This window comes from Molothrus ater, chromosome 21 (assembly GCF_012460135.2).
Source record: "Molothrus ater isolate BHLD 08-10-18 breed brown headed cowbird chromosome 21, BPBGC_Mater_1.1, whole genome shotgun sequence".
Lineage (NCBI taxonomy): Eukaryota > Metazoa > Chordata > Aves > Passeriformes > Icteridae > Molothrus > Molothrus ater.
In genome coordinates this window covers 5,264,348-5,289,914 of record NC_050498.2, presented here as the reverse complement: position 1 = coordinate 5,289,914, position 25,567 = coordinate 5,264,348, and the positions used below count along the sequence as shown (strand labels likewise).

The 25,567-nt window shown below is 52.3% G+C and overlaps 1 protein-coding gene across 1 annotated transcript; it reads right to left on the bottom strand.

The window, feature by feature from the left end:
- Window positions 1-202: 202 nt before the first annotated feature.
- YWHAG (tyrosine 3-monooxygenase/tryptophan 5-monooxygenase activation protein gamma) lies at window positions 203-21,086 on the bottom strand. The gene is made up of 2 exons (XM_036394927.2): window positions 20,840-21,086; window positions 203-3,708 (listed from the first exon to the last, which is right to left on the bottom strand). The coding sequence occupies exons 1-2, from the start codon at window positions 20,933-20,935 to the stop codon at window positions 3,061-3,063; spliced, it is 744 nt and encodes a 247-aa protein (XP_036250820.1). The 5' UTR covers window positions 20,936-21,086; the 3' UTR covers window positions 203-3,060.
- Window positions 21,087-25,567: the final 4,481 nt, after the last annotated feature.

Below are 25,567 nucleotides of genomic sequence, written 5' to 3'. Positions count from 1 at the left end.
CTGCTGAACCCACGGCACCCTCCCCGCGGCTCCACCGCCCCGCAGAGCACCGGAGAGGCCCCGGCCAGGAGCCCGAAGCCGCGGGACGCGGATCCCCAGGGCAGGGGAAGGGAGGTGCAGAGGCCAGGCTGTCCCCGAGCCCCCCCACGACCCACGGAGCCCCCCAGAAAGTCGAGACAAGGCGATAACAATTAAGCAGCGCTGACGTCAGATCTGTAAGTTTATTTGCTCAATGTACGACGGCTACATAATGACTCACATTCATGATATTCCATCACTGAGGAAAAACTGCTAAGAATGGTCCGTGTGTGAAATAATTCCTTACAGAAACACGGAGTTGGAAAAATAATCACTGATTAGACCTTAAAAATAGTTCACTGCATAACATGACAAAAAGCACAAACAAAGGCTCATTCAAAGAACACAGTCATTGTTCTCCTACACTGTAATAGTTATAATTTCACCATGACGAACACCAGACATTAAGATTAAGCTAACACTGGTGTTTTCTTTTGCTTTTTTTTTTTCCTTTTTAAAAACAAAATCATATATAATTGCATGTCACTATAGCAACATCCATAACAGATCAGTTTGTTACGATCACTATTTGGTAGAGCAAACTTTACCCCCGAAAAAAAAAAAAGGAAAGAAAAATAAATTAAAAAACTTTAAAAAATTTTTGAAGACTATTTTGTCATAGGAATACATAACATCTACAGTATAAGTTAATAAATTTCAAGCTACTGTATAGAAATACGACACTAGCATGCACAATATTGTATCAATAGAGTAATGGAGCAGTAATCATTTCACTGGAGAGACAGTATCATAGGCAAGTGCATCTCTTAAAAAATGAAAGAAACCATTCAAGCTGCTTAAAAATCAAGTCCCTGACCCCCACTCCGTTTTTAGCCCTCTTGTGCCATCTCTCCTGCATAAGTTTCCTAAAGCAGCCAGAGCAAAAAGCCAAAAAGAGTAGTAATCATTTGGGAAAAAAAAAAACCAAGAAAAAAATAAAAAAAAAAGAAGATAGGTTTTGTAATTCCAGTAAATCACTTCCAATTATACAGCTGGGACAACACTGCTCACGGGACACGGGGGTCGATGAGAGGGAGCTCAGAAGCCTAAAAGCATCTCCCGGTCCCGGCACACAGCGGCACCGCACAGCCCTCGCCGCGGGAGGCTGCGCCCCCCGTTCCCTGCGGGACGCTCGGAGCAGGGGGAGCCCGGCCCAAACAAAGCCGGGCCGGGGCTGGGGCGCCCCTCGGGGCCGGCGGGAGGGGCCGGAGCCGGTTCCGTGCCCCCGGGCCCCGGCAGCGGGAGCGGCGGTGCCGTGTGTGCCTCACCACAAGGCGCCGTGTCGGGCTGGCTCTCGCAAGGGCCGGGGAAAGCCTGGTTCCAAAATCAGCGTCAGAATCACGATAAGGATTGAATTAAAGCACGAGCGCGGTTTCTCCTCACTGCGCGGCGCTGGGGGAAGCGCTGCAGGGCGCAGCGCTCCGCGAGCCAGAGAACAGCAGTGAACCTCCAACAACCATGGAAAAAATCAAAATTAAAGCTAAATTTACTCAAAATGGGGTAAGTAGTACCTGCTAAGCAATTCAGATGCCCCAACTCCCACCCCCGGCCGGATCAGACAGACTGAGAAAAGGTTTTGCTAAGAAGAGAACTAAGTTCCTGGGCTCCCGATGGTGGACAGAAATGTCTATGATTGTAGCTCTTCCCTTGAGGAATTTCTCTACCAAATTAGTGTCTAAGCTCCTGAAGTTCACTCATTACACCACAAGCTTCCCCAGGAGAAAGGAAAATGCACCCGGCTTCCCTGGTGACAAACAAGGGAGCCCTGGGTGCTGGAGATCTGCTGACAAACCTCATGGTACAGTGGGAGAAAGTCAGGCAGAGTGAAATGGCAGTGCAATCCCTGAGGAAGCAGCTGTGGCACCTTAAATCAGGATGGTCTTTTGAAATACCAAACACAGTACATGACATACAGACCTGAATGCTCTTTTTTTTTAATATTTTTTTATTGTTTTTTATTTAAGTGGCATTTTTTTAAGTTTAAACACTTCCCCCTTTGTCTAATTAAGTTCTTAAACCTTTTGCTGTGGACTTAAAATAGTTGAAACAGCCGCTAGCCAAGCACCTGTTAAGCTGTTGACCAAAAAACTAGAGCAGCTTTGATGTTCCTCGGGGCGGGCGGTCTCCTTGCCTTGGGCGACACAGAATAGCTAAAGCCAGTCCACAGGCGAGGACTGCTCAGGAAGGCAAGCCAAAAGAACTAGCAAAAGAAAGAAAAACAGACAATCAAAGGCTTGATGTCATATGGCTGTAATGTAGAAATACTGTAAACTGCAATTTAGTGTTAATACTGTAAGCTACCCTAATAAATATCTCAACCAAAAAAAAAAAAAAAAAAAAAAAAGGAAAAAAAAAAAAAAAAAGAAGAAAAAAAGATTGGATGGCCTAAATCCCAGGGCTTTGCGAGCCCCAAATTCTTTAGTTTTGTTGGTTTTATTTTTAATTCCTTCTCAATTTGGGGATTTGCAGCTGCGCCCTGGCAGGCAGAGCTGCAGAGAGAGGCCCCGCGACGTGGAGCGGGCACACGGCACCTGGGCTGCGGAAACAAACGCTCGAAGCCTTACTGGAACCACAGAACTCCCCTTCTTTTTTTTTTTTTTTTTTTTTTTCCAAATGTTTTTGCGTTGCTTTCCTTAAAAATGAGGGCCATTCCATCCACGCAAATTCGTCTTAAAACCTTTTTTTTTTTATTTCTAGCAATAAAGTTAAATTAAAGACAGCTCCACTTGTATTAATAATCTACAGAACAGTCCATATGCCAGTGAGGCTGCTATTCCATACCAGCACAGCCAGCCTGACTTCCACTAGTGGTGTTTTGGCAAAAATGTCAACGAGGCAATCAAAGACAGGTTGTGGGGGGCCTCCCTGGGAAGGTGTCCCCTCCCTTTCCCTCCCCCACCCCGGACCCCCCCCACTCGTGGGAAAAAAATAAAGACTGCAGTAGTTAGCATCAGCGTGCGGCTGCCAGTCCATCGGGGGGGTCTAGTTGTTGCCTTCTCCGCCGTCGTCGTCTTGCTGATCGCTCGTCCAGAGCGTTAGGTTGTCGCGGAGGAGCTGCATGATGAGCGTTGAGTCCTTGTAGGAGTCCTCGTTGAGGGTGTCCAGCTCGGCGATGGCGTCGTCGAAGGCTGTCTTGGCCAGGTGGCAGGCCTGCTCCGGCGCGTTCTGGATCTCGTAGTAGAAAACCGAGTAGTTAAGGGCCAGCCCGAGCCGGATGGGGTGGGTGGGCTGCATGTGCTCCTTGCTGATCTCATGGGCTTCGCTATAGGCCTTCTCCGAAGACTCCACCACGGTCGCCCTCTTCTCGCCGGTGGCCACCTCGGCCAGGTAGCGGTAATAGTCCCCTTTCATCTTCAGGTAGAAGACTTTGCTCTCATACTGCGTCTCGCTGCAGTTCTTGATCAGGTAGTTGTCCAGCAGGCTCAGCACATCCTGGCACACCGCTTCCAGCTCCTTCTCGATCTTCTCGCGGTAGGCACGGACCATCTCGATCTTCTTCTCATTGCCATCTGCAGAGGTCTTCTGCTCGATGCTGCTGATGACTCGCCAGGACGAGCGCCGCGCCCCCACCACGTTCTTGTAGGCCACGGACAGCAGGTTCCTCTCTTCGTTGGACAGGGGCTCGTTCAGCTCCTGTCACCTGTGTGGAGAGAGGGGGAGAGAAAAGAGACGTTTGGGTTAAGTCCCGGCCTTCTGATATTCCCATCACTCCTTTGGGTGCTCCTGTGCATCTCTAGAGAGAGGCAGGAGGAGGCAGGCAGCTCACAAAGTCCTGCTCTGTCATCCAGCTCTGTCTCTGCTCCCATCCCAGCAGGAGCCAGCTGGGAAATCATGCTGTGGGGTCCAGACCCACAACAAAAGGAGCAGGCGTTGGGTTTCATTTGAGAGATCAGCATCTTCCAGAAAAGTCTTCTAGGAAAGAGATGCCTTTCACCTGTAGGATGAGATTTGGGCTTGGTGATGCAGGGGAGAGGGACAGTCAAAGCAAGAGGGAGGAGATGGTCCAGGGTTATGAGCTACCTGCATGGATTAGCACCACCAGAGCTACAGGGTGTTCATCTTTTCCACTTCCCACAAGCATGGGGCACGCTTCAGAGACACCCAAAGAATCTCTGAGACAGCACAATTGCAACTGCCTCAGGCACCTGCACAGAAGAGGACTGAAGCTCACACGGTGAGGGGAAATGCCCCACATTGGGTTTTCCTCACTGAGGTTAACAGCGTTACCTGCCGTCGTGCACCACAAAAACTGCAAAGGGATTATGGAGATGATGAGCACAGAGCTCCCTCAGTAACTTGGGAAGCACCACTTGGTATCACAATAATCCCATTCCAGCTCCCACAACACCATTACTGCCTGGAGCCACCTGGGCAGCACCTTTGGCCAAGACTGCAGCAGCTTCCCAGCCCCAGGAAGGAGCAGGAGGAGCCCTTGCAGCAGCCAGGACACCACGCAGCAGCTGCACATGGCTGCTCCCCTGGGCTGGTTACAGCTGCCAAGTGCCACTTTGAGCCTGGGCATGGCCACTGTCCCCTTTCCCCCAGGACACACCCTGGGCACAGCCACCTGGGAATCAGGCCACCAAAGCAGGAACCTGTGAGCCACCTCAGGGCAGTAAAGGATTAGGTAATTGTTTGGATGTGAAAGGCTTCTGCAAACACTGAGTCACTTTCACAAGGATCTGTAAGGACAAGGTTTGCTCTGGGCCCAGATAACCACATTTATGGTGGGGAGCAGGAGGCCAAAGGCCCAGCCCAGGACCTCATTTGAATGGCCTTGAACGACTCACAGCTGCTCACACCATATTGACCTGCACATTCCAGAACATCCACTCCTCCTGCAGCTCTTCAGCCATGCTCTGCCTAATGTCTCCTCCCAAAAGCAGGCCACAGCTAAGCCTGTTTCCCTCACAGCAAGCAGGTCTCTGATCAGACCCCCTCCAGCCCTTTCCCTCAAGGCAGAGGCAGCAAGCAGACCCTCCACTCCCACCCCTGCTGCTGTGTGGATCTGTGCTGCTCCACAGGATGCTCCAGAGCCTGGCAGAGGAACAGCAGCCCATTTTCTATATGGAAGAGGGTCTTCCTGTGCAAACCAGCACAGCTGCTTCTGCTGCAGGGTGAGAGACAGCCGAGGCAGCAGGGAAATGGGTGTCACATTAATGAGGGCAGGATCTCCTGGGACTATCAGCAGCTGCCAGAGGCACAGGACAAAGAGCACAGAGCAGGATGCCAGGGCAGCTGCCAGTGCTCCCGCCCAAGGTAAGCAGGGCAGCGATGCCATCCCCAGCTCCCAGTGCCAGGCCAACCCTCACACCCCTCTCCTGGCCAAGACAACGGTGACTGTTTAACCACAGGGCCCTGGGATCCCTGTGATATCCTGCCTCCTGCAGCAGGGCCAGGCAGGGCCCAACCACAATGTGCCCAAATACCCGTGGTGAGACACTCACACACTGCCTCCAGCCTGCCTGCTGTGCTCTGCAGTTTTACAGAATGTCTCCCTTCGTTCTTCCCTCTCAGTGACACCTGCACAAACACACAGCAATCATTCTGTGGGTTAAAGACATCTTTGGGAGCACAAGCAAGGTGTCCCCCTGCCCCAGAGCTTACGGGTTGTCCATCCTCAGAGATGCCAAAGACTCCATCAGGTTACCTGGGGGCTTATCCCACCAAAGCTGCCCTGTTTTGAGTGAGGGATTTGGAAATAGAAACATCCAGAAATCCCAGCCTGAGTTATTCTCTTCCAGCTGTAAATGGAGTGTCCAACACCAACAGCTATACAAGAGACTCACTGATTCCAAGAGTTTTCTGTCCTGACAGGGGTTGTGGAGATTGATCACCAGATGAAATTTTGCTTTTAGCAAGATGCTCCCTGAGAAGAGACACCAGTTCTGAAGTGAGGAACAAGCAGGTGCCCCACAGCCAAGTCTGCAGATACCCATCACTGCAGGAAGAAGTAGATTTACCTCCTCTCACCAGAAGAGTCTTGCTGGAGGACAGATTTATTAAAACTACAGGGAGTTTCGTGGGATTAGCTTTGCCATAAACATTTTAAATTCGAAGCTATTAAGGATTACGGAGGAAAGTTGCCTGTCAAAATCCTTTCAACAAACTGGCTGACAGATGGAAGGTAAACCTGTGGAGACAGCAGATTCCCCATGGGAGCTCACAGGGAACTTGTAAAAGCAGGAAGGGAGCCTTGTTAACCATGTCACTGCTTTCTAGCAGGACCCAGACTCCCAGGAAGGAGCACTGCAGAGACATGGCCAAGATGTGACACGGGTGGGGACAAGGACCACAGCCCTCAGCACCAGGAGAGGGAAGAGGCTGTAGTCCCACACATTTTAGTTTGCAATTGAGCTGAGGGAGGAAGAACAGAAAACCATCTGGCTCTTGCATTCCCAGCAGGAAGAAAATGCAAGATGCCCAGGATACAAGGTATCAGACAGCAGGGTACACTGAGCTGCCTTAACAGAGTCAGAAAAAGGCAGAAAAGATGTATCCCAGGTTCAGCTGCCTTTGAAGACATCTCTGCCCTCAGTCTGCCCAGAGCTGCCTGCTGCCCCCCTGCCTGTGCTGGCATTTCCTGCCACAGCCCCCTGCCCACTCCAGACTGTGCAGTCACTGTCACTCTGTTCTTCCACAGCACTGCACCAGTGCCCATCTCCAGCAGAATCCACTCCAACACCTCTGCACCAGCCTGTCACATGCACGTGGGGCTGTGCCTTCTCTGCAGCCTGTGCTGGCCAAACAAATGCTGAGGGCTTTTTTTTTCTTACACTGCAGGATACAGAAACAAAGTGAGCTCAGCCAAGCCACTGGCTAAACAGCAGGTTCTGATATACTGAGTTTGTAGCATTGCACTGAATGCTTCTGATTTAACATCAAATAAGGCAATATCCCGCATCAGGCCTGGATCACATTGCAGCAGTCACATTATGGAAGGGCAGAACCTTCCCCCTTAACTCATACCCTGAAGGGGTTTCACCTCCCCAGAGGGATCAGGTCCCCTGATGCCATTTCCAGCACTGTTACATGGAGTCAGAGACTTCAAATAGCCAAAGGAAAATCCTAGTTTGGCATTAGGAGTGCTTGGCAGGAGCACAAAGCCATCAGGCCCTGGCTGCAGTCTACCTGCTCTTTGGGAAGCTCAGTCAGTTTGGAGTTTAACTTCCCTGGCTGCCAGCAGGGAACAGCAGAATTTGCTCTGCAAATCCCAGTAACTGTCCAGCCTCATCTCACTCTTGTGCTCATGGAGACCAGGGAGAGGGGCAGGGGATGCATGAGCCAGTGTCAAGTCCTGGATGTGGCACAAACAGCCAAGGACAAGGAGCTGATCCAATGGTGGAAAGTTGATAGAGGAAAGTCATCTAGCTATTCTGGAAAAAAAACAAAAACAGGAGAACACACCTGCCAGGAGCAGACTGCACAAGGACACCTAGGCAGGGAGTGCAGGGAGCTTGGCATGGAGCAGTCCATGCTGCCAGGCTCTGGCTGGGAGGCACATTCAATACCAAGCTGGAGGACTCTGCCACTTCCAGTCTCACCAGTTCTCTGATGGCACAGTGTCTGCACCACCCAGACTCCAGGGCCCTTAAGCCATGGGGAATCTCCCTGAGTTCCCATTGGACAAAAATTACTGGAAGTTTAGGGTTTATACTGCCTGGGAGACCAGAGGCTTGTACAAATCCAAGCCCTGTGATTTGCAACAAAGCACTGCAGAGGCAGCACCATCTCTGAGAAGGTTTTCCTGATTTCTCCACTACAGCTGGAGCTCTGACTCAGCACCCTGCCCAAAACCTGGCAGGCTCCTGGCATGCCTGAGGATCACATTGCAGCCAGGCAAGCTTCAGCCTCTTGAGGAGAAGCCAGGGAACAAGCAGACTTTACCTGTCCCTGATGTCAAGGTATGTAAACTCCAAAAGCCCAAGGGTTGGCTCTACAGCACCTGCTTTCTGGAAGTATCCTGATTAACAGGCTTTGGTGAGACCCACGGGGAAGGTTTGCTCAGAGAAGAGCAAGTTAGGTTGGTTAGGGGCTTATTCCAGGACTCCCATCCTCCACTTCTCACCTTGCATGAGTAGGTCTGAGTAGACATCAGGAAATGACTGTTTTTGAGGTCCCTGCAGTGACTGCAGTGAAGATCCATCACAGGACTTAGCTCTACCTGTTTATTCTTGCACACTTTTCACTTAGTTTGATAATTAAGTGCCCACCCATTTACAGCTTCTGCCTGGCTTTGATGTCTTATCTTAAAGCAGACAGCACTGGCAAGCTGACAGGACCCAGAGATCCTTCCCTGGGGAATACCATCAACATCTGACAGTTTAACCCATGTTATAAACCTCAACACTTGCTCTTCTTATTGCTTAAAAGAGAATCTGAGTCCTTCAGGACATCAGACAGCTGCAAAAGAGTGAAGCTTTCCTGGAGAGACAGAGACAGCCATGAGAACTTCAAACTGTTCACTGAGAAAAGCTTTTAAAGATCATCAGAGCTCCTCTCCCACCAGGATACACAACATCCATCTCCCCTTCAGCACTCATGCTTCCTGTTCTATCTACAGCTCCTGCACCATGTAATTAAATTTGTTATCTCTCCACACAAACCCTAGCAAGTGCCTTGTTTTCCTTCACATGCAGCTCGTTAGCCTGAGCACTGGCCTGAAGGTCCCCTCCTGTGTTTCATTTTTTGAAAGGCCAATGTGCTTTTGAAATGATGTTCTGACCACTGAAATTCCTTCTTGATCTGTAGCCACTGGCAAGGGGCAACCAGCACACAACCCCTCCAGGCTCAAGGAGCTGAAAAAGGTCACAACACCTGCAGATATGTCACCTGCCCCCATCTCCAGCTGCTGTCTCATGCTGGGACCCCACCACCCATGAGCAGGGACAAGAGAACACAGCCTCAGGGTGCGCCAGGGCAGGTTCAGGCTGGACATCAGGAAGAATTTCTTCACAGAAAAGGTTGTCAGACATCAGAAGGGGCTGCCTAAGGAGTTGGGGGAGCCCCCATCCCTGAAGTTTTGAGGAAATGACTGGAGATGGCACTAAGTGCTCTGGTCTGGTTGACAAGGTGGTGACTGGTTAAAGGTTGGACTCTGTAACCTTGGAGGTCTTTTCCAACCCTAATGATTCTGTGTCAAGACCACCTTCAGCAGCCCAAGTGCTGTCATTTTGGAAGGTCATGACTGACAGACTGTTTTTTCCTGTTCCCCTAGCTTGAAGAAATGGCTGTCCTCAAGTACAAGAAATTGTCACCATTACCCAGCAGCCTGGTGAGAGTCACGACTCGATGTCACACAGCCTCACCAAGAGCAGCTTCTCCCCAAGCACCAGCGTGAGCTGTCCTCCATCACAGCAGTGGGAAAGATGCTTTTCTTAAGCACTGTCCTACTTTGGTGAAGTAGGCGTGTGTTAAACCAGACCTAAATCTAAAATGTTCCCAGATTGGTTTGGGTTCTTTTCCCTGTTGCCTTGCCTTCGCCCCCATGTCACACTTCCAAAGTGGAAGTCACACCAGAACTGCTTCTCTCCTTGCTGACCCCTTCTGCTGTCCTCTGCTCATATTTTAACTCAGTGTGGCCAGGGGGGTTTTGGGCTGTAGGTCAAACCCTTCCTCTCATCCCAGACAAGACCAAAAGAAAGCACGTGCAGGCTGTGGGCAGACGCAGTTCCCCACTGCCTTCTCCTCTGCCTGTTTCACTATGAATAATCCCCTACTAGTTCCCGTTTTCTAAGCTGGCAGGGCCAGTTCACGTCACAGGACAGCAGCTGAGGGCACATGGGATGGTTCTGTCCTTACATTTCAAATTGCCCCCAGTGCCTCAAGGACCAGTGTCTGCAGAGAACTGTTTATTGCTTGCAGCCCCACTGCATCTCAGAGGCTACTCAGGCGCTCCAGACACCAATTAGGATTTCTGCATGTTCCTACACTTAACAGCAGCTTTCATCCCACTCTGCAGCCTTTATTACTTAAGGCGACTTTGAACCACCCAAGACAAAGTCTTCAAACTAGGAGATGTGGAAACCAAGAGCTCATTTATTTTATTGGCCTTTGTAGCTTAATAACTACATGTGATTGCACTGCATTCAGGTTTGATCAGTCCTTGGAGCCTGCAGACCTCCTGCTCCAGTTTCAGTGTGGCCATCATGGATTTCAGTTGGAGAAAAAGCAAATTTCAGCTGCTTGGGTCATTCTTGCACATGAAAGGTTGAAGGGAGCCAAGGTGAGAACACCAGTAGGAGCAGCAGAGCTCTGAGCTGCTCCATTTTGTGTACCAGCCCTTATCTGCAGCACTGCAGTCCCAGCACTTGGTCTAACGACTCTGGGCTTCTTTCCACCACAGAACACCTGGGTGCCACTGATTTGTGTCCCTGACTTCTTCTGCAGCCTGAGATAAGGCAAACACGAGGGAGCATCTGCCTGCCATGGCTATTGTGGACAGAGAGCAGCCCAGATACATCCCAGTAACCAAATGGAAGGAAAAACTCTGGCCTCCCAGCTCTGTGTATGTTCAAGTGTTTTACAAACAAATGTTCAAGGAGCTACAAACCATTTCTGAGTTAGCATTGCACAGTCCTGTCGCAGGGAGCCGCTCCTCTAGCCAGCATGTGCTTTTTGAGCCAGGAAGGAATTATGCTCAAGTTTTCTTGTTTTCCTTATTAACACCCTGATTCCCATTAGCCTTACTGACAGGCTATTAAACAAGATGAAAACTGGCTGGAGGACAACTTGTTTCAGCATCTTGCTGCCACTACCTGCCTGGTGCTTATTAAAAACTCTCGGGGAAAATGATTGACCTCTGTTGGCCTAGTGCCTCCCAGCCACCAGATGCAGAGAGCAGCAAGTCCAAGCACATCAGCCCCAGCATTTCAGGGGATTGTCACTCAGGGCTCATCACACTGTCCCTGGCAGATGGGATACCAGCACCTTTGCCTGCTAACTACAAAGCAACAGAAGGGATGCCAAGCTATTCCTTCCCCAGGATATGGCAGGCTGGCAGCATCATCTGCCCACTGCTGTGTTCTGAGTGCCTCAGCAGCAGCACAGGATCAGCACCACCCTTCTCCATCACCCAACAGCTTGGGGAGCTCTCCTGCCTCAGATTATCTGCTCTGTTCCCTGCTGACAGCCTGGTCTCCAAGCTCTCTGCTAAGCACGTGGAAGATCAGTGCCACAGCGTGCCACTGCTGAGAGAGCTCAGATGTGCCCCTGGAGCTCACAGCAAGTTTCAGGAGCTCAGAGTTGATCCGTTGATCCTTTTGGAAGGAGAATGACAATTCATGGTTGCTATAGGCTCTTCTGGGCTGCATTAAGCTTTTCCAGGTGAGAGCTGAAGAGCTCTTCAAGAGCAACTGCAGCTCTTTCCTCAGAAGCATTTCTGTACAAGTTTAAAGACTTGGGGGTTTTTAATTTCTGTTTAAGCATTATTCCTCAGAAGACTCCACCTACTCACAGGCTTTTGAGCTGAAGCAGCCATTCACAGGATGGCTACTGGACATTTCTAGAGTCTTAAGACTTGGTCCACGCAGAGGAAGATGGTTTTTTTTCTTTCCAATTAATGGTAAAACAAACCCAAGCTAGACAGACTTCAGCGACTCTAGATAAACAGCACCAAGTTTCATGTGGGGAGGGTGTTTAGTGCTGCTGGGAGCATTAGCTGCTTAAAGATTTACCTCACAGCCTCCAAGGGTACTAATCTGGCTCAGATCTTAGTGCTTTCCTGCTCACCTCCAGCCCCAGTGCCAAGCAGTAAGAATCCTGCCACCAGATCATCAGATCCTCCCCAGAGCATCAAATGCCAGGCCTTGTCCTTAATCAGGGGCTCTGTGCTACCTGTGCCCATGACCTCTGCCTAGCTGAGCCAAGAGAGAATGCATCATGTGCCATGGGCAGGCCACCCCAAGGCTGAGAGCAGGTTCTGGTTGCTGGGAGAGCCTGTTCCCAGCTCTGCTGGAGCAGGATGAACTGGGCAATTCCTGTCTGCTGGCATGGCTTCCTTTGGCATGGCAGAGCCACTGCTGCCATGGCAGCTGCAAGCTGCTGCTCCAAAGGGTGAAATGGGAGAAGCTGCAGCCATGCAAAACTCCCTGCAGTGAGCATGCACGTTTTTAGCTGCTCCAGGTCACTCCCACAAACACTTTGAGAGCACCTGGTTGTTGCACATCAAGGTAAGATTCTGGAAATATTAAAAACAAGCACCTCACAAGATTTTTGCTCTAGGTCTCTTGGTCTGCAAATCCAGCAGTTCCTTGGTGTCTCAAACATGTTTTTCCAGATTAAGCAAGAGACTTCCCAGAACACCCAGGTGGATTCCTGCATGCCAGCTCCACGATAGGTTTAATTTCTACATCAGTGAGTAAGGTGATTATGCCTCCAGATGTACTTTACCCTCCCACTGCTTCGGGGATTTTAGGCTTGATTTTACACACCTCTAGCAAAGACAATTTTATTTAATTTCTTAAATGAACTTGCAGAAAAGAAGAAAGTCAAGTTTTTGCTCTGGCAGCTTTCTGGAGCACTGTAACTGATTTTAAATGACAAGGAGGGTCACTATCCTAGATCCAGCTGTTAAACTCCCCTTGCCTGGCTGCAGCCATCCCCTCCCAGCCTCTTCTGAAGCCCAAGGGACTCCCACCACAGATTTGATCTCAGTTCATCACAGGTGACAGAACCCCTCAGGTGCCAACATCATCTTGACACCACCAAATACAAGAAGCCAAGCTCCCAAATTCTAGGTAATGAAATATTCACCCCATGTAACAAAGCCCAACAGCATAAACAGGCAAAGCTCCAAGGCCTGCCCCAGCTGGGTGTAAATCAAAGGCTGTTAATCTCCCCCAGGTTCTCATTCACTGCTGCATTAGCCTTTTACAAGTAGAGATCTCCTACAGCAATTGTTGAGCATGTCTGTTAGCACATGGCACAGCAACAGCTTCTCCACCTACTATTAATAAACTTGATGCTGCTGAGCACCACAACTGTCCAAACAACGTGTCCATCAGCAGCCTCATTAGCACTGAGGCTCAGACTTCTCACTGGTGTTTTCCTGGAGCCTTGCTGAAACCATCTCAGAGAGGAGTCAGAAGCACACTGACACGCCAAGCAGCTTTGCTTGGTACGTAAGCAAAGACACATCCCAAGCAAGGCCAACCCATCTAGAGAGATCAGAGGGAATTTGCAAACAATTAAGGAATGGTTTGCACTTGGAATCCCTGCAGACTTGGGCTCGTCCAAGCACAGCTGCCTCAAACACCCATACACGGACTCAATTCCAACATCTCCTTCACAGAAGAAAAACATTAAGTACTCTAATCCCTAATCTGGGGATCACTTTAAGGGAATCTCACGCCATCATTCTCTAGTCACTCTCCTACTGCAATTAACTAATGCACTGCCCCTGGTCACTAGATCACTAGCTTGGGGCCAAAAATCAGGTTTGTTTAATATCTAATTGAGCATGTACTGGGTCATGTCCGAGATGTGACTAAATCTGGGTTAGCACAGAAAAACCTCAAACTGGGGGAGGTTTGCCCTTAAATAGGCAGACAAAGGCTTTTGTTTCACCACTACACGAAGGCTTTGCTTTTGAGAGACAGTCTTGTCAGTGTTTCCTGCAGCACAAGAATTGCTGCCTCATCATTTCAGCTCCATTTTCCAGAATTTACCATTTCTGAGTTTTTCCAGACTATACCAAGATAATCAGCATGAGACTCAAGAGTGAAGATCAACCCTTATGATTTACCAGCCCCAGCAGCTCCCAAGGCTCCAGCCCATAGAAGTGGCCAGAAAGATGCAGCAGCTCAGCATCACTATCATTGTGCATTCAGAAAAGATGGACAAAGCCATCCCACTGCTGAGCTCCTCCCCCAGAGCCATGGGTGGGAATCCCACATCTTGGCATCTGGATTCTGAAGCAAAGAGTCAGACCTCTTACTTGAAACATGAAATAAATTTAAACAGCAGAATTGAAGTAATTTTGTTGCCATTTTCCTTCATTTTAGACTGGGAGGAAGGACTTTGCTCATTAGATCAAGCAGACAGGGGGAAAAACATTCCCACAAAGCTATTTCATTTGCATGAGGAAAGAAGAGTTCCCCCACCTTCAATGACCAAAAACTGCACTGGCAGAAGCACAGGCAGAGCCTGGCAGCCAGCAGCCACAGCAGAATGTTTTATCTCAATGCCACCAGCATAAAACCAGCCACCACCATTTATCTGGACTGCTTCTTCAAGACAAGCCAAAGGTTTCAGAGGCTGACAGACAAAGCTACCCAAAATCCAGCAAGGTGACCAATCCATTGCTACTTCCCCTTGTTTTAGCTGGTTTCCAGGCTATTGCTGCCCAGCAGTGACCATCACTAGTCAAATCAATACTTCTGTTTTCACTCAATTTTTGCTTCCCTGAAAAGGCAGTTGCCATTTTCCAGAAATGGCAGCTGCCATTTCTCTGCAGTTATGTGACTCTAACACTTGGGGAACAAGACTTCAGCTAAGGACCAGCTGGGTTAGTTACCTGTCCAGTAAAGAACAGAAGTTTTTGAAGGCTTTCAGCTTTCCAGAAGGAAAAGAAAGACTTGACCAGCAAAGGAAAGAAGGTCTAAGCTGGCTCCAAACCAGTTAGCACAAAAATACTCCTCCTTTGGAAAAATCTGTCATGAGCTGCAGAGCACCGGAGCGTAGGAGAACGCCTGGAAGCACTGAGGGTGCAGCACCACCCAGAAACAACCTCAGCCCTGCCTCACTGCTTTGCCACAGTGAGCTGGAAGATGATGCCTGGATCCTATCAAGGCTGTCAATGGAGAAACGCTTGGGAAGCCAGGCAAATCCTGTTCCACTGTGCTTTGGACTGCAGTTGTTGTAATATGCATTCACATTTTGGTGGCAGCTCAGGAGGCTGAACAGGGCAGAAAGCACAAGGCAGAGTACTAAATGCCTCAGGCATTGACCCAGCTGAGGAAAAGCTCCCTCAGGTCAGACTGGAGGCATTTTCCAATGCCTCCTTCCCTGTACCTGCCTCTGAACAGCCTGGTGCTTGGCTGGGACACTGAGCAGCCAGCTCTGGTCTGAACTAGTCTGACAGTCCTCATGGCTCTTCCCTGCCAGACTGGAATTGAGCTCCCAACACACCTCTGCCAAGGAGAAAGCAGCACCAACAAGTTCAGCAGTGCTCCACATCCAAGGACACGTCTGAGCTCAGACAAAGCCACCTCCCAAAAAGCAGCTGGTTACTCAAGCACTAGCAGCTGGGACACACAAAAGCTTGGATTCTTTTTTTCCTAAATATGTACTCTTGCACACAATTTCTGTGCATGGTTTACTTGGCATGAAGCTGCTCCAAATAGAAGCTCAAGAGTTCAGTGATAGAGTTGGGTGCATTAGGCCCTGCCAGATGTGTCACCATCCATGGAGTTTTGTCCAGATGTGGGGTCATGGCTACCACTCTCCTCCCCAGCCCCTGCTCCATCAGCTGCACCCTGAGCCCTGTTTCTCCTTCTGTCCTCAAGAGCAACAGCTAGTAGATCCAATTCTAAGCTAGTAGAAGTTTCAGGCTTTGAAAAATCCTTGTCCTTAGGATTGTGACTTTGGGGTCATTGTGACCCGGGCCCCCCATAGGCTAATGGGGTCCATCAGGTCACTTTTACTCCACCTCCCTGATCTTAAGCTTAGCAAGGCTGAGACTGCTTATTCTTACTTGGAAAGCCAAGCTGAGCATGCTCCTGAGCAGCACTAATGCTACTGGCCCAGGCACAAGAAAAGTGGTTCAGTAATACACATGAAGAAGGGGAAAAAGTATGGTGGGGATCCTCAAATTAAGGAAAATCTTAATTCTACCAGCCACAGAAGCTGAGGTAGAACCATGTTTTTCACCTCCCTGATCAGAAACCAAATCTCAGCTGCAGGAGGCACAGGGATACACCACAGTTATGTGGATAACCCTCTTAAAAGCACCATCCAGAACATCCATGAGAACCACTAAAAGGATGCCAAAGGCATCATCTAGTTTCCAAGAACAGTGTGTATGTCCCTAGATGCTGGAGTTTTCAACCCAGGAAACATTTCTGGAGCTCAAGTTCTGTGGTTGTCCCTAAACTGCTGTTCCTGAGCATTCCAGCAAGCCCAAGCACACATCATCATTGTCCAAGGAGTTGATTCCAGAGAGCAACTTTGGGATCAGCTGGTGAACACAGCTGAGGCAGATAGGGTTTATCCACTGACATTATGAAGTTTATTTGGTGTACTAAAACAACAGAATCTCCTGTGAACCAGCCATCTTTTTACACAAGAAGCAGCAAAGAAAGGTGGTTGAAAAAAAATTTAATAAATCAAGACAACTCCCACCAATCTTTTTGCACTTTCATGGTTAGACATCCAATAGATCTACTGAATAAGCCCAAATAATCCAGGGGTTCATGGAGAGCCCTTGCCCAAGTTTTACTGTTTCTATGTATTCAGCTGCCATATTCTCCATCACAGTCTCAATATCACTTTTGTTTAGTTCAAGAAGAGATATTTTGGGTCCAATCCACCTTGGATGCTACACTTGGCCAACTAAGACACACAGCATGATCTTGTAAGTCAGTGACTCTTCCTTAATGGACTAAATAAGAACTCATAGGAGCTCAAAGAGGAATTTTTAAGAGCTTGATGTGCTGAAGACTGGCCAGTTACTGTGAGCAGTGTCCACTGCAGTCACACACAGGGCACATTGCGACCTATCTGTGGCTTAGGAGCAGATGTGACTCAGGCTATGGCTATGAGGTCCCAAGGCTGAGTCACACAGAGACAACCCCACACTGTGAGCCTCTACAAGGTCAGAAGGACAGGAGCCCCTGACAGCCACCTTCCTGTCCTGACCCCATGGACCTCCAGGAAGGAAGCCCTGCTCATGAGTCAGGTTGTCTGCAATGCCCAGCACCACTGCAGTCCAGCAGTGCTCTGCAGGCACCGTGAGGCTGGGCAGCATTCAATCTGCCTGCACAAGAGCATCGATGCTGCCATGGCATGCCAACAGCTAATGACTGCACCATCCACCTCAGCACTGGGAATGCTTTCTGCAAAGCCATCCCCAGCCCCCCTGGGAAGTGCTACTACAGCAGCTCGCACTCCTTGGTCCCCTCCCACCATCACAGATGGCCTGCCCAGCATTCCTCCTGGAGAAGCCTTTCCACCTTCACCACCCTTTTGTCTGTGTACACTGCGAGCAGAAAGCAGCTAATCATCCCTGCTCTGCTTCCTGGGGACTCTCCAGATAGGCTGCATTTGTGTCACTACCCCTTTTCCAAGGGTGATCCTGCTGTCTGTGTGAAGCCTTGCTATCAGCACTGATAACTGGATGTGGGGGATGATAACCTGCCCAGCTGGTGACCATCACGGGAGAAGCCCACATACCCCGTGCCAGGGAAGGCCTGCACTTCCCCATCCTCACGCTCCTCCTCCACCCACAATGGCCATTTACTGCACCAAGCTGTGCTGCCTGAAGCTTGGAGCAGCCATCTGCTTTCCAGCATCTCCAACAGTCCCCCCTTCACACCCACACTTGGTGGTCCTTGCGTGCAGCACAGCCACGGCCCTGCTGCAGAGGTTGGGCCCCCCAAAGTCGAGCAGTGCTCCCCTCACAGGGGACAGCCCCACACCTACACCACCCATAGGTGCAGTGCAATAATCCTCCCCAGACACTTTTATTGCAATCATTTTGTTCATTCACCTGCACATCCCCTCCACGTAAAGGTCTGTGGGAAGGCACGTGCTGTGCTCCCTGGGCAGTGCTGGCCCAGGGGCTTGGCAGGGCTCCCACCTCCGGAAAGCCTCCAGCAGCAGCACTAATGGATATTGATCCCCAGCCCTGGCGTAGGCTCCCACAGCAGAGCTCTTCCTGAAGCTGAACCAGACAAAAATGCATCCTGCTCCAACCACCAGCACTGTGGGAAGTGAAACTCCAGCAAGCAAGCCCAAGGCCAATGTCTGACCACACTGGGGACCAGCAGAGAGCTTTCCTGTCCCCCAGCACCTGAGAGGGCTGATGGTACCCCCAGACAGCACTGAGGTGACCAAGGTCATAAAGACATACCCTGGATCGATGGGCCCAGCCCTGCACCCTTCCTGGGTGTGGCATCACCTTCTGCTCCCTCTGCTAGGTGAGGGATCATCTGTTGTTTTCAGAGACCTCCCCAGTAAACCTGCCCCTTTTGGGGGCTGAAGGAGCAATCCTGCCCCTGCAGCAGCAACACAACTGCAGGCAGCAATTAGGGGCACTGGCAGCTAGCACTTACAAGAAGGAAGGAAGTAGAAGTTATTATATATAAATATTATTTTTGAGAAACTATTGCAATCCCAGACATCCCTAGATGAATCAGCAGACAGCAAGAAGCCCAGCACACCATTTCCATTTTAAACCATTAACACATCCATTCAGCACAGGTTCCCAAGCACACAGGGCTGAGGCTGAACAACCCATGTGAGGCAGCCGCCAAAATGCAACGGGTGGAAAAACGAGCCTCTTTAATGCCCATCACTGCCACGACAGGTTTGAAAGGAGAACCATCCAGCATTTCTCAGCAGGGCGCTAGGCAGGGCTAGGTTTGGAGGGCAGGATGGCTCTGCATCACCTTCGCTAGGCGCAGCCCGCATGCTCTCTGCTACCGCCTGGGTGCATTGCAGCTTGGACCATGGCATATGACATCACTAGGCGTTGCTACGGAAATGAGTGCGAGGTCATCAGCCTCCCGCACAACCGGGGCTGGGGGCTGGGCAGCGCACGGGGGACGGGGATAACCGGCTGTGACACGGCTGTGACATGGCCGTGGCCGCCGGACCGGCCGTGCCGGAGCTGGGGCAGCGCGGTGCTGAAAGGAAGAACAAAGCTCTGCCTTTTGTTTGCTGGTGAAGGGAGGCGTCAGCGCTCCCGCTGGGGAACGTTTCCTTACGGCCAAACTACCCGGCAGCTGATAAGAGGCGTTAGCCCGGGTTACTGTTTCACCAGGGCCCGTAAGGAAAAATCACACATACGAGCTCTTAACAGCACCTGGGGTTCGAGCACCCAGCCCGGGGAAGCAGGCTAAGAGAAATTCACAGTGCAACGCGGCTGTGAGTCCCGGGCATATCCCTGCTGGCTTTGTCACGGCGGCTGCATTATCCGTAGGAAATGAGCTGTAGGATCTGCTCACACAGCAGGCTTTGCTTTAAAATGAATAGATGCCGCTATCAGAAAATGGTATAAAAGCCATAGTGCAGCAGAGGGACAGCCCGGCTGGCTTAATGTGATAATATCTCGTTCCGATTATCCGTATTTCATTCCTTGATAAGACATCTCCTCCCTCCCCGGGCTCGGGCTGTGACAGTTTTGTCTGTTTGATAAATGCAAGGTTATTGACAAAATGGTGCAATATGGGCAAACAGAGCTGCACCCACGGCAGACTGCGACATTCCCAGATCGGCATTCACTTTTCATCAGCCGGGGAGGACACCCCAGCTCCCAGCAAAGGTTCAGACCTGACTAAGAAGACAAACATAAAGAACAGTTTTCCCCTTTAAAGCACCCCCTCCCTCCCTCCACCCAGTCTAGCCTCTCTGCAATATGACAAATGCAGAATCTTCTGGAATGACTTGATCCTGCCTCCCACGATTGCTTTGTTTGCAAGATCAGATCAGAGATATGTTTTTTTTTCCCTTCTTATATTGTCAAAATGTCAGTATTGAAGGGGAGCGTTCAGTGTCACAAATCAGATCAGCCTGCTATATGCAGAGTCTTTATTTTAAGAGCGTGAAATGAATACAACATGACTCAATTCATAAATCTCCAACCAAGAGCAGTAAAAATAAGAGCTTTGACAGTGAAAGGGCTGCCGATCTTTGGGGTCAGGGGCGCACACCAGCCCCGGCGACCACGCGTGGGAAGGGATGCACGGGGAGATATTTCGGCAGCGGGGAGAGATGTGCACGAAGCCCCCCCCGCCACACCGGGTGCCCCCCCTGCCTCGCCCCCCGGGGCCCCGAGCCGGTGTGACCCCCCCGGGCAGCGCCGCAGCCCCGCCTGGCTCCCGTGCCCCGCCACGCTCAGGCAGGGTGGGGAGAGGGCACGGGAGGGGGCCTGGGGCGGGGGGAGAGCAGAAATGCGGCTGGAAGGGGATGTGGGGCTGCGGAGGCAAAGAGCCCCGAGGCAGAGGAGAGGATGTGGGGGTGCTCTAGGGCAGGGGAGGGGGATGCGTGGGGCTGGATGGGGGCAGCAGGGCAAAGCGAGGGGGTTTGGAGCAGGGGAGGATGGGGGGCGGCTCTAGGACAGAAAGGGGGATGTGTGCGACTGGGTGGGGGCCCCGGAATAAGGGAGAAGATGCGGGGGGGGGGGGGGGGGGGGGTTAGGGCAGGAAAGAGCGATGTGTGGGGCTGGATGCGAGCCCCAGACCAGGCGAAAGATGTGGAAAGGGGGCTCCGGGACAGAGGAGCAAGATGCGTGGGGCTGGGTAGGGGCCCCACTGCAGGGCAAAGGATGCGTGGGGGGCTCTAGGGCAAGGATGGGGGTCGGGAGAAAGCAAAGTAACCCTGGATGGGGAAAAGCGGCGGGAACGGGACTCAGCTGGGGGTGTCGGAGGGCGAGGGACCGGGGCCCTGACACCCCCGCGGCCCCCCGGGCCGAGCCCACCACCCACCGCGGGGAACACGCGGGAAGGGCGACGGGAGGGCGGCCCCAGCGGGGCAGGAGGAGGAGGAAGGTGTGCGCGTGTGTCTATGTGTGTGTGTGTGGGGAGCGCGACGGCCGCGGGACGGGACTCACGTTCTTCATGGCGGCCGCCATGTCGTCGTATCGCTCGGCTTGCTCGGCCAGCCGGGCCTTCTGCACCAGCTGCTCGCGGTCCACCATCTTCGCGGGGTCCGGGGGGGAGAGGGGCGAGGAGGCTGCGGGCTCCGGGAGGAGGAGGAAGAGGAAGGAGGAGGAAGAGGAGGACGAGGAGGGCGCGGCGGTCTCGGCGCTGCTGCGGCTGAGGCGGCGGCGGCGGCTGCGCCCGGTGCTGTGCGCGCGCCGCGGGCCACCACAACCCCCCTGCGCGCGCCCCGCCCCGCCCCGCCCCTCCCCCGCTGCCCCGCCCACCCCTCGCCCGCGGAGCACGACGGGAGATGAAGTCCTCAGGATGCGCAAGCGGCGCTGAGTTCACTCAGCCCATCCTCTACTGTTAGAACTACATCTCCCATCGTGCCCCGCGCCAAGGCACCGGCCCCTGGCCCCCCTGGGCCCCGCCTGTGCTGATTCACCGGAGCCCGGCCCGGGTGGGCCGCGGAGGGCGCGGCCGCGCCGGGAGAGCGGGGGGGGGGCCCGGGAGGCGCCGTGGGACGGGCGGCCCTCGGGATGGAGCCGCGGGACAGCGCCGGGCACGGGCCCACGCGGGGCAGGGACACTCACAGCCTGGTCCCGCTCGCGGCCCGGAGCCGTTCCAGCATGGACGCGCTCAGGGCGGGGACGCTGCCACGGTCCAGGCACAGCCGCAGGCTGGGCTCGCACACTGAGCGGGCTCAGTCACAGCCCAGGCCCGCTCAGAGCCCGCACACACCGCACACGGCCCGTCCTCACCGTGCCCACTCATCACTCAGGGCCATAGAGAGCCCACAAACACGGCCTGTGCCCACGGAGAGCCCACCCACGGCACACAGAGCCCGTCCTCACCGTGCCCACTCATCACCCAGGCCCACGGAGAGCCCACACACGGCCCGTGCCCACTCACAGCCCATGGGCACTCACAGCTTGGAGCCACCCACAGGCTGGCCTCAGAGCCTGGAGCCACACACAGCGTGGTCCCACTCGTGGTCAGGCCCACTTGTGGCCCTGACCCACACAGATCGTGATCATACAACCTGAACCCACCCACTGTCCAAACCCACTCACAACCAGATCCCACTGATAACCCTGCTCCACTCAAAACCCAGACCCACTCACAGCCCATGCGCCATTCCCCCGTGGAGACCCTGCAGTGTTGCTGTGCCGGAGGTCACTGTGGCACTGCTGGGCCAGGTCATGGTGACAGCCTTGGGGTGATGTCCCCTGCTTTCCCCTGCCCCCTTTTTCCCACCATGGCCAGGGTTCTGATCCACAGAGGAGAGCATTCCCGCTGGAGATCAACGCTGGATAATGGACAGTGACAGCCACCTTGGGCAGTCACTCATGGATAACCCATAGGATGAAAACATGTCTGCTCCAGCCATGGGGAGAGCCACTGGGAGTCATAAGACATCCCACTTTCCTAAAAAATCTATGGATAAAGTGATGCTGAGAGGAGGCTACAGCACTGGGAGGAATGCAAGGGTTTAATGAATCCTGTTTTCCTAAAAAGCCTCTGGATAAAGCAGTGCTGAGAGGATGCTGTGGCACTGGGAGAAAGGAAAGGGTTCTGATAAACAGAGTGATCCCAATGGAAGCACTTTATCTTGCTTGGAGAGAGCCAGGCAGTGCTGATGCCCAGATAAACACTGTCCTTCCTGTGCCACGTGTCCCTGGCCCTTCCCAAAGCCACTGTCCCCACACAGGTGCTTTGGGATATGTGGGGATGAGCTCAGAGGACTCAGCCATCCCCCTGTGCCCTGTGGTTTCCTTCTGAAACCTCACAGGAAGCCTGGGTGGCATTGGGATGTGCCAGTGTCCTCAGGGCACTGCTGTGGCTGTCCAGAGCCCATAGCCACGGCCTCACCCACGTGGGTGGGGACAAACTGGTTTGGGAATGCTGCTGGTGGTGAGCAACACCCTTTTGGGGCAAGATTTTATTGTGGGTTTAGCACTGCTCTGCAAAGGGCAGAGAACGGCATCGCCTGGATTTGTGTAGCACAGAATCCTCCTTTGTTTACAGCTTCCGAGAGCAGAAGAAATCCCCCCCCCCACTCTGCTAAACAGAAGCAGAAACACGCCCGGATCCTCTCCATTTCCTCTGCAAAAGTCAGAGGCTGTCTCCTCCCTCACACCCCGCAGCAGCGCACGTGGCTGCGGGTGAGAACAGCCTTTGTTTGTGCCCAGTCTTTGTTTACTGCCCGGCCATCCCGAGGAGAGATCCCTCAGACAAGGGCAGTTTATTCCTCTCCCCTGATAAAGGCTCATTCATCCTCCCCTGGGGGCTCGCTGGCATCTCTGCACAGCTCCCACTGCAGAGCTCTGGGTTGTTTTCAGCCTGGCGCCAGTTTTGGGAGAGGGTTTGAGTAAAAAAGTGCAGAATGCAAGAGAATATTAAAGAAGTTTGGTTCCCAAATCAATTTTTCAGTTATTGCTGCTATTTCTTATCAATAATCTGGAGGTGTCTGTGGGGCATCACCCGAGCCAAGCACGCTCAGATCTGTGAATGAATGAGAGCAGATTCCCTGCTCACCCCCTTCTGGGTGATCCACTGCATTTGGGCTGGATATATGCATCCTCTAACTTGGAAAATAAATAATATTATCCCTTGGGTACAATTCCTGGGTTCTCATGGCCGATATTGAACACAAGCCCAGACCTGAAGAAGTGCTTTTGCACCTGGAAGATCCCCTGATTTCTCCAAATATATCAACAGTCCTAATAAAAACTGTTGCCTCTCCATACAAACCTTTGGAATCTTATCTAGTATTTTCCATAAACCTGGCACATTCTCAGCCAGCCCGACTCTGCTGATTTACAGTGACCCTGTTTTTGCCCCAAAACGAGCAAATACTGATTTATTTCTGTCAGAGCACCAGAGCCATAAATACATTTCCCAACGCAGATGATTTCCTTCCCCATCACAGGTCAGAACAGGATATTCATGATGCTGTAAATTCTTCAGAGTAGCAATCTGGCTGTAATATTTATCTGCAGTGAATCCAGCCCCCTTTTTTGAGCTCTGATGCATAAATCAACACCCCTCACAACACCTAATTCCTCTGCTGCACAGCCTGGCCAGCAGTGGGGTGAGGGTTTGGTGGTGGATGGTCCAAGTTAGAAGGTTCTGGTGGGCAGCATGGGCAGCTGGAGGTGTTACCTGGCTGGACATCACTAAATCCCCTTTTCCCACCTCTGGTGCCTGCAGACACCCCTCAGTGAGAGGCTGGGGCAGCTGCTGTGTTGGGAAATCACAACGACCCAAAGGATGTGGGTCTGTTCTGCAGATGTCCCAGAAAAACCTAATAACCTGGATTCTGCCTGTGGGATTAAAAATACTTCCCTGCCTTCAAATGTGCCACTTTGTTAATTCCCGTGGCCTGGAAGAAGAGTCTTTCTCTTTGCATTTTCTTGCCTTCCCTGCTACGTCTTGTCAATGCCTTGTGACACCGTGAGGGGAAGCAGGAAATTCTCCGTGACTTGGAGTTTGCTTGGGTGAGCTGCTGACTGCTCTGAAAATGGATCCAGAAATCCTCACCCCTCACTTCCAGCAGGAGAACAACAGTCATGTGCCCCTAGCCTTGTGCCTTTTCCCTCCATGTCTGCCTGCTTGGAGCTAGGGAGATGCCCAGGGAAGGGGATGCTGAGGGAAGGGGATGCTGAGGGAAGGGGATGCCCAAGGAAGGGGATGCTCAGCATGGGAGATGCCCAAGGAAGGGGATGCTGAGGGAAGGGGATGCCCAGGGAAGGGGATGCTGAGGGAAGGGGATGCTCAGGGAAGGGGATGCCCAGGGAAGGGGATGCATGGTGCAGGTGTCCCAGCCTGTCCCCACACCAGGAGTTGTCACCACAGATACACCAGCACATCTGCCACACCAGCAGTAACCCGACAGCTTGGTGTGTTCAGCTGGTGAGTGGCAAAGCTGTGAAGGCCAGGGGACACAGGGTGGCATTTTCCAGGGCTGGTGTGGGGGTTTGGATGGGTTCTATCCCTGGGATGCTGCCCAGGCTCCTGCACAGCCCCAGGTCACCCCAAGTCCCACTGCCCAGGCAGCTGCTGCTTGGGTTGCCCTGAGGAGGGGCTGCCTGCCCAGGGGAGCACTTTTGTGACTCTTGCAGTTATGTTGGTGAAAAACAAGATGAGGAAACCTCTGGCTTCAGTGTCCCCTTCCCTGAGGTTGCAGGACAGTGGTGCTCTCATGTCCTCCCTGCCTGACCCCTTACTAGGCCAGACTGTCCCCACCACCCCAGTGCTGTGGCACCCTGGCCCCTTTCCCCCCATCCTGCCCTGAGCCTGGCTGTGTGACACAGCAAGGGACACAACTCAGGAGCAGGGCAAGGCTGTCCCCTCTTCCCCTGCACCTCCCCAGCCCCTCACAGTGCAGCCTTGGCCCCTCCACCCTGACACAAACCAGAGCTGGGGGAGGTCACACCCAACCAAGGACCCCACAACCAACATCTGGGTGAGCTCAGGGTTCACCAACCCTCCCCAAAACGTCCCAGAGCCAGAGGCTGCCTCACCTGGGGCAGGAGGGGATGGAGGGGCCGTGGCTGCTGGGGCTGATGACAGACTGAGGGTGCTTTGCTGGGAGTTTCCTTCCCCCTGTCTGTGGAGCTGCAGCTCTTTGTACCCAGCCCTGGCCTTTCATCTCAGTCTTTCAAAGCACTTTCCAAGCTCAAATT

Excerpts from the sequence above, each read along its gene's own strand:
- YWHAG (XM_036394927.2), bottom strand. The coding sequence starts at position 20,935 with ATGGTGGACCGCGAGCAGCTGGTGCAGAAGGCCCGGCTGGCCGAGCAA. Across the intron at positions 3,709-20,839 it reads CCATGAAGAACGTGAGTCCC|CTGAACGAGCCCCTGTCCAA; the intron begins GTCCCGCGGCCG and ends AGGTGACAGGAG.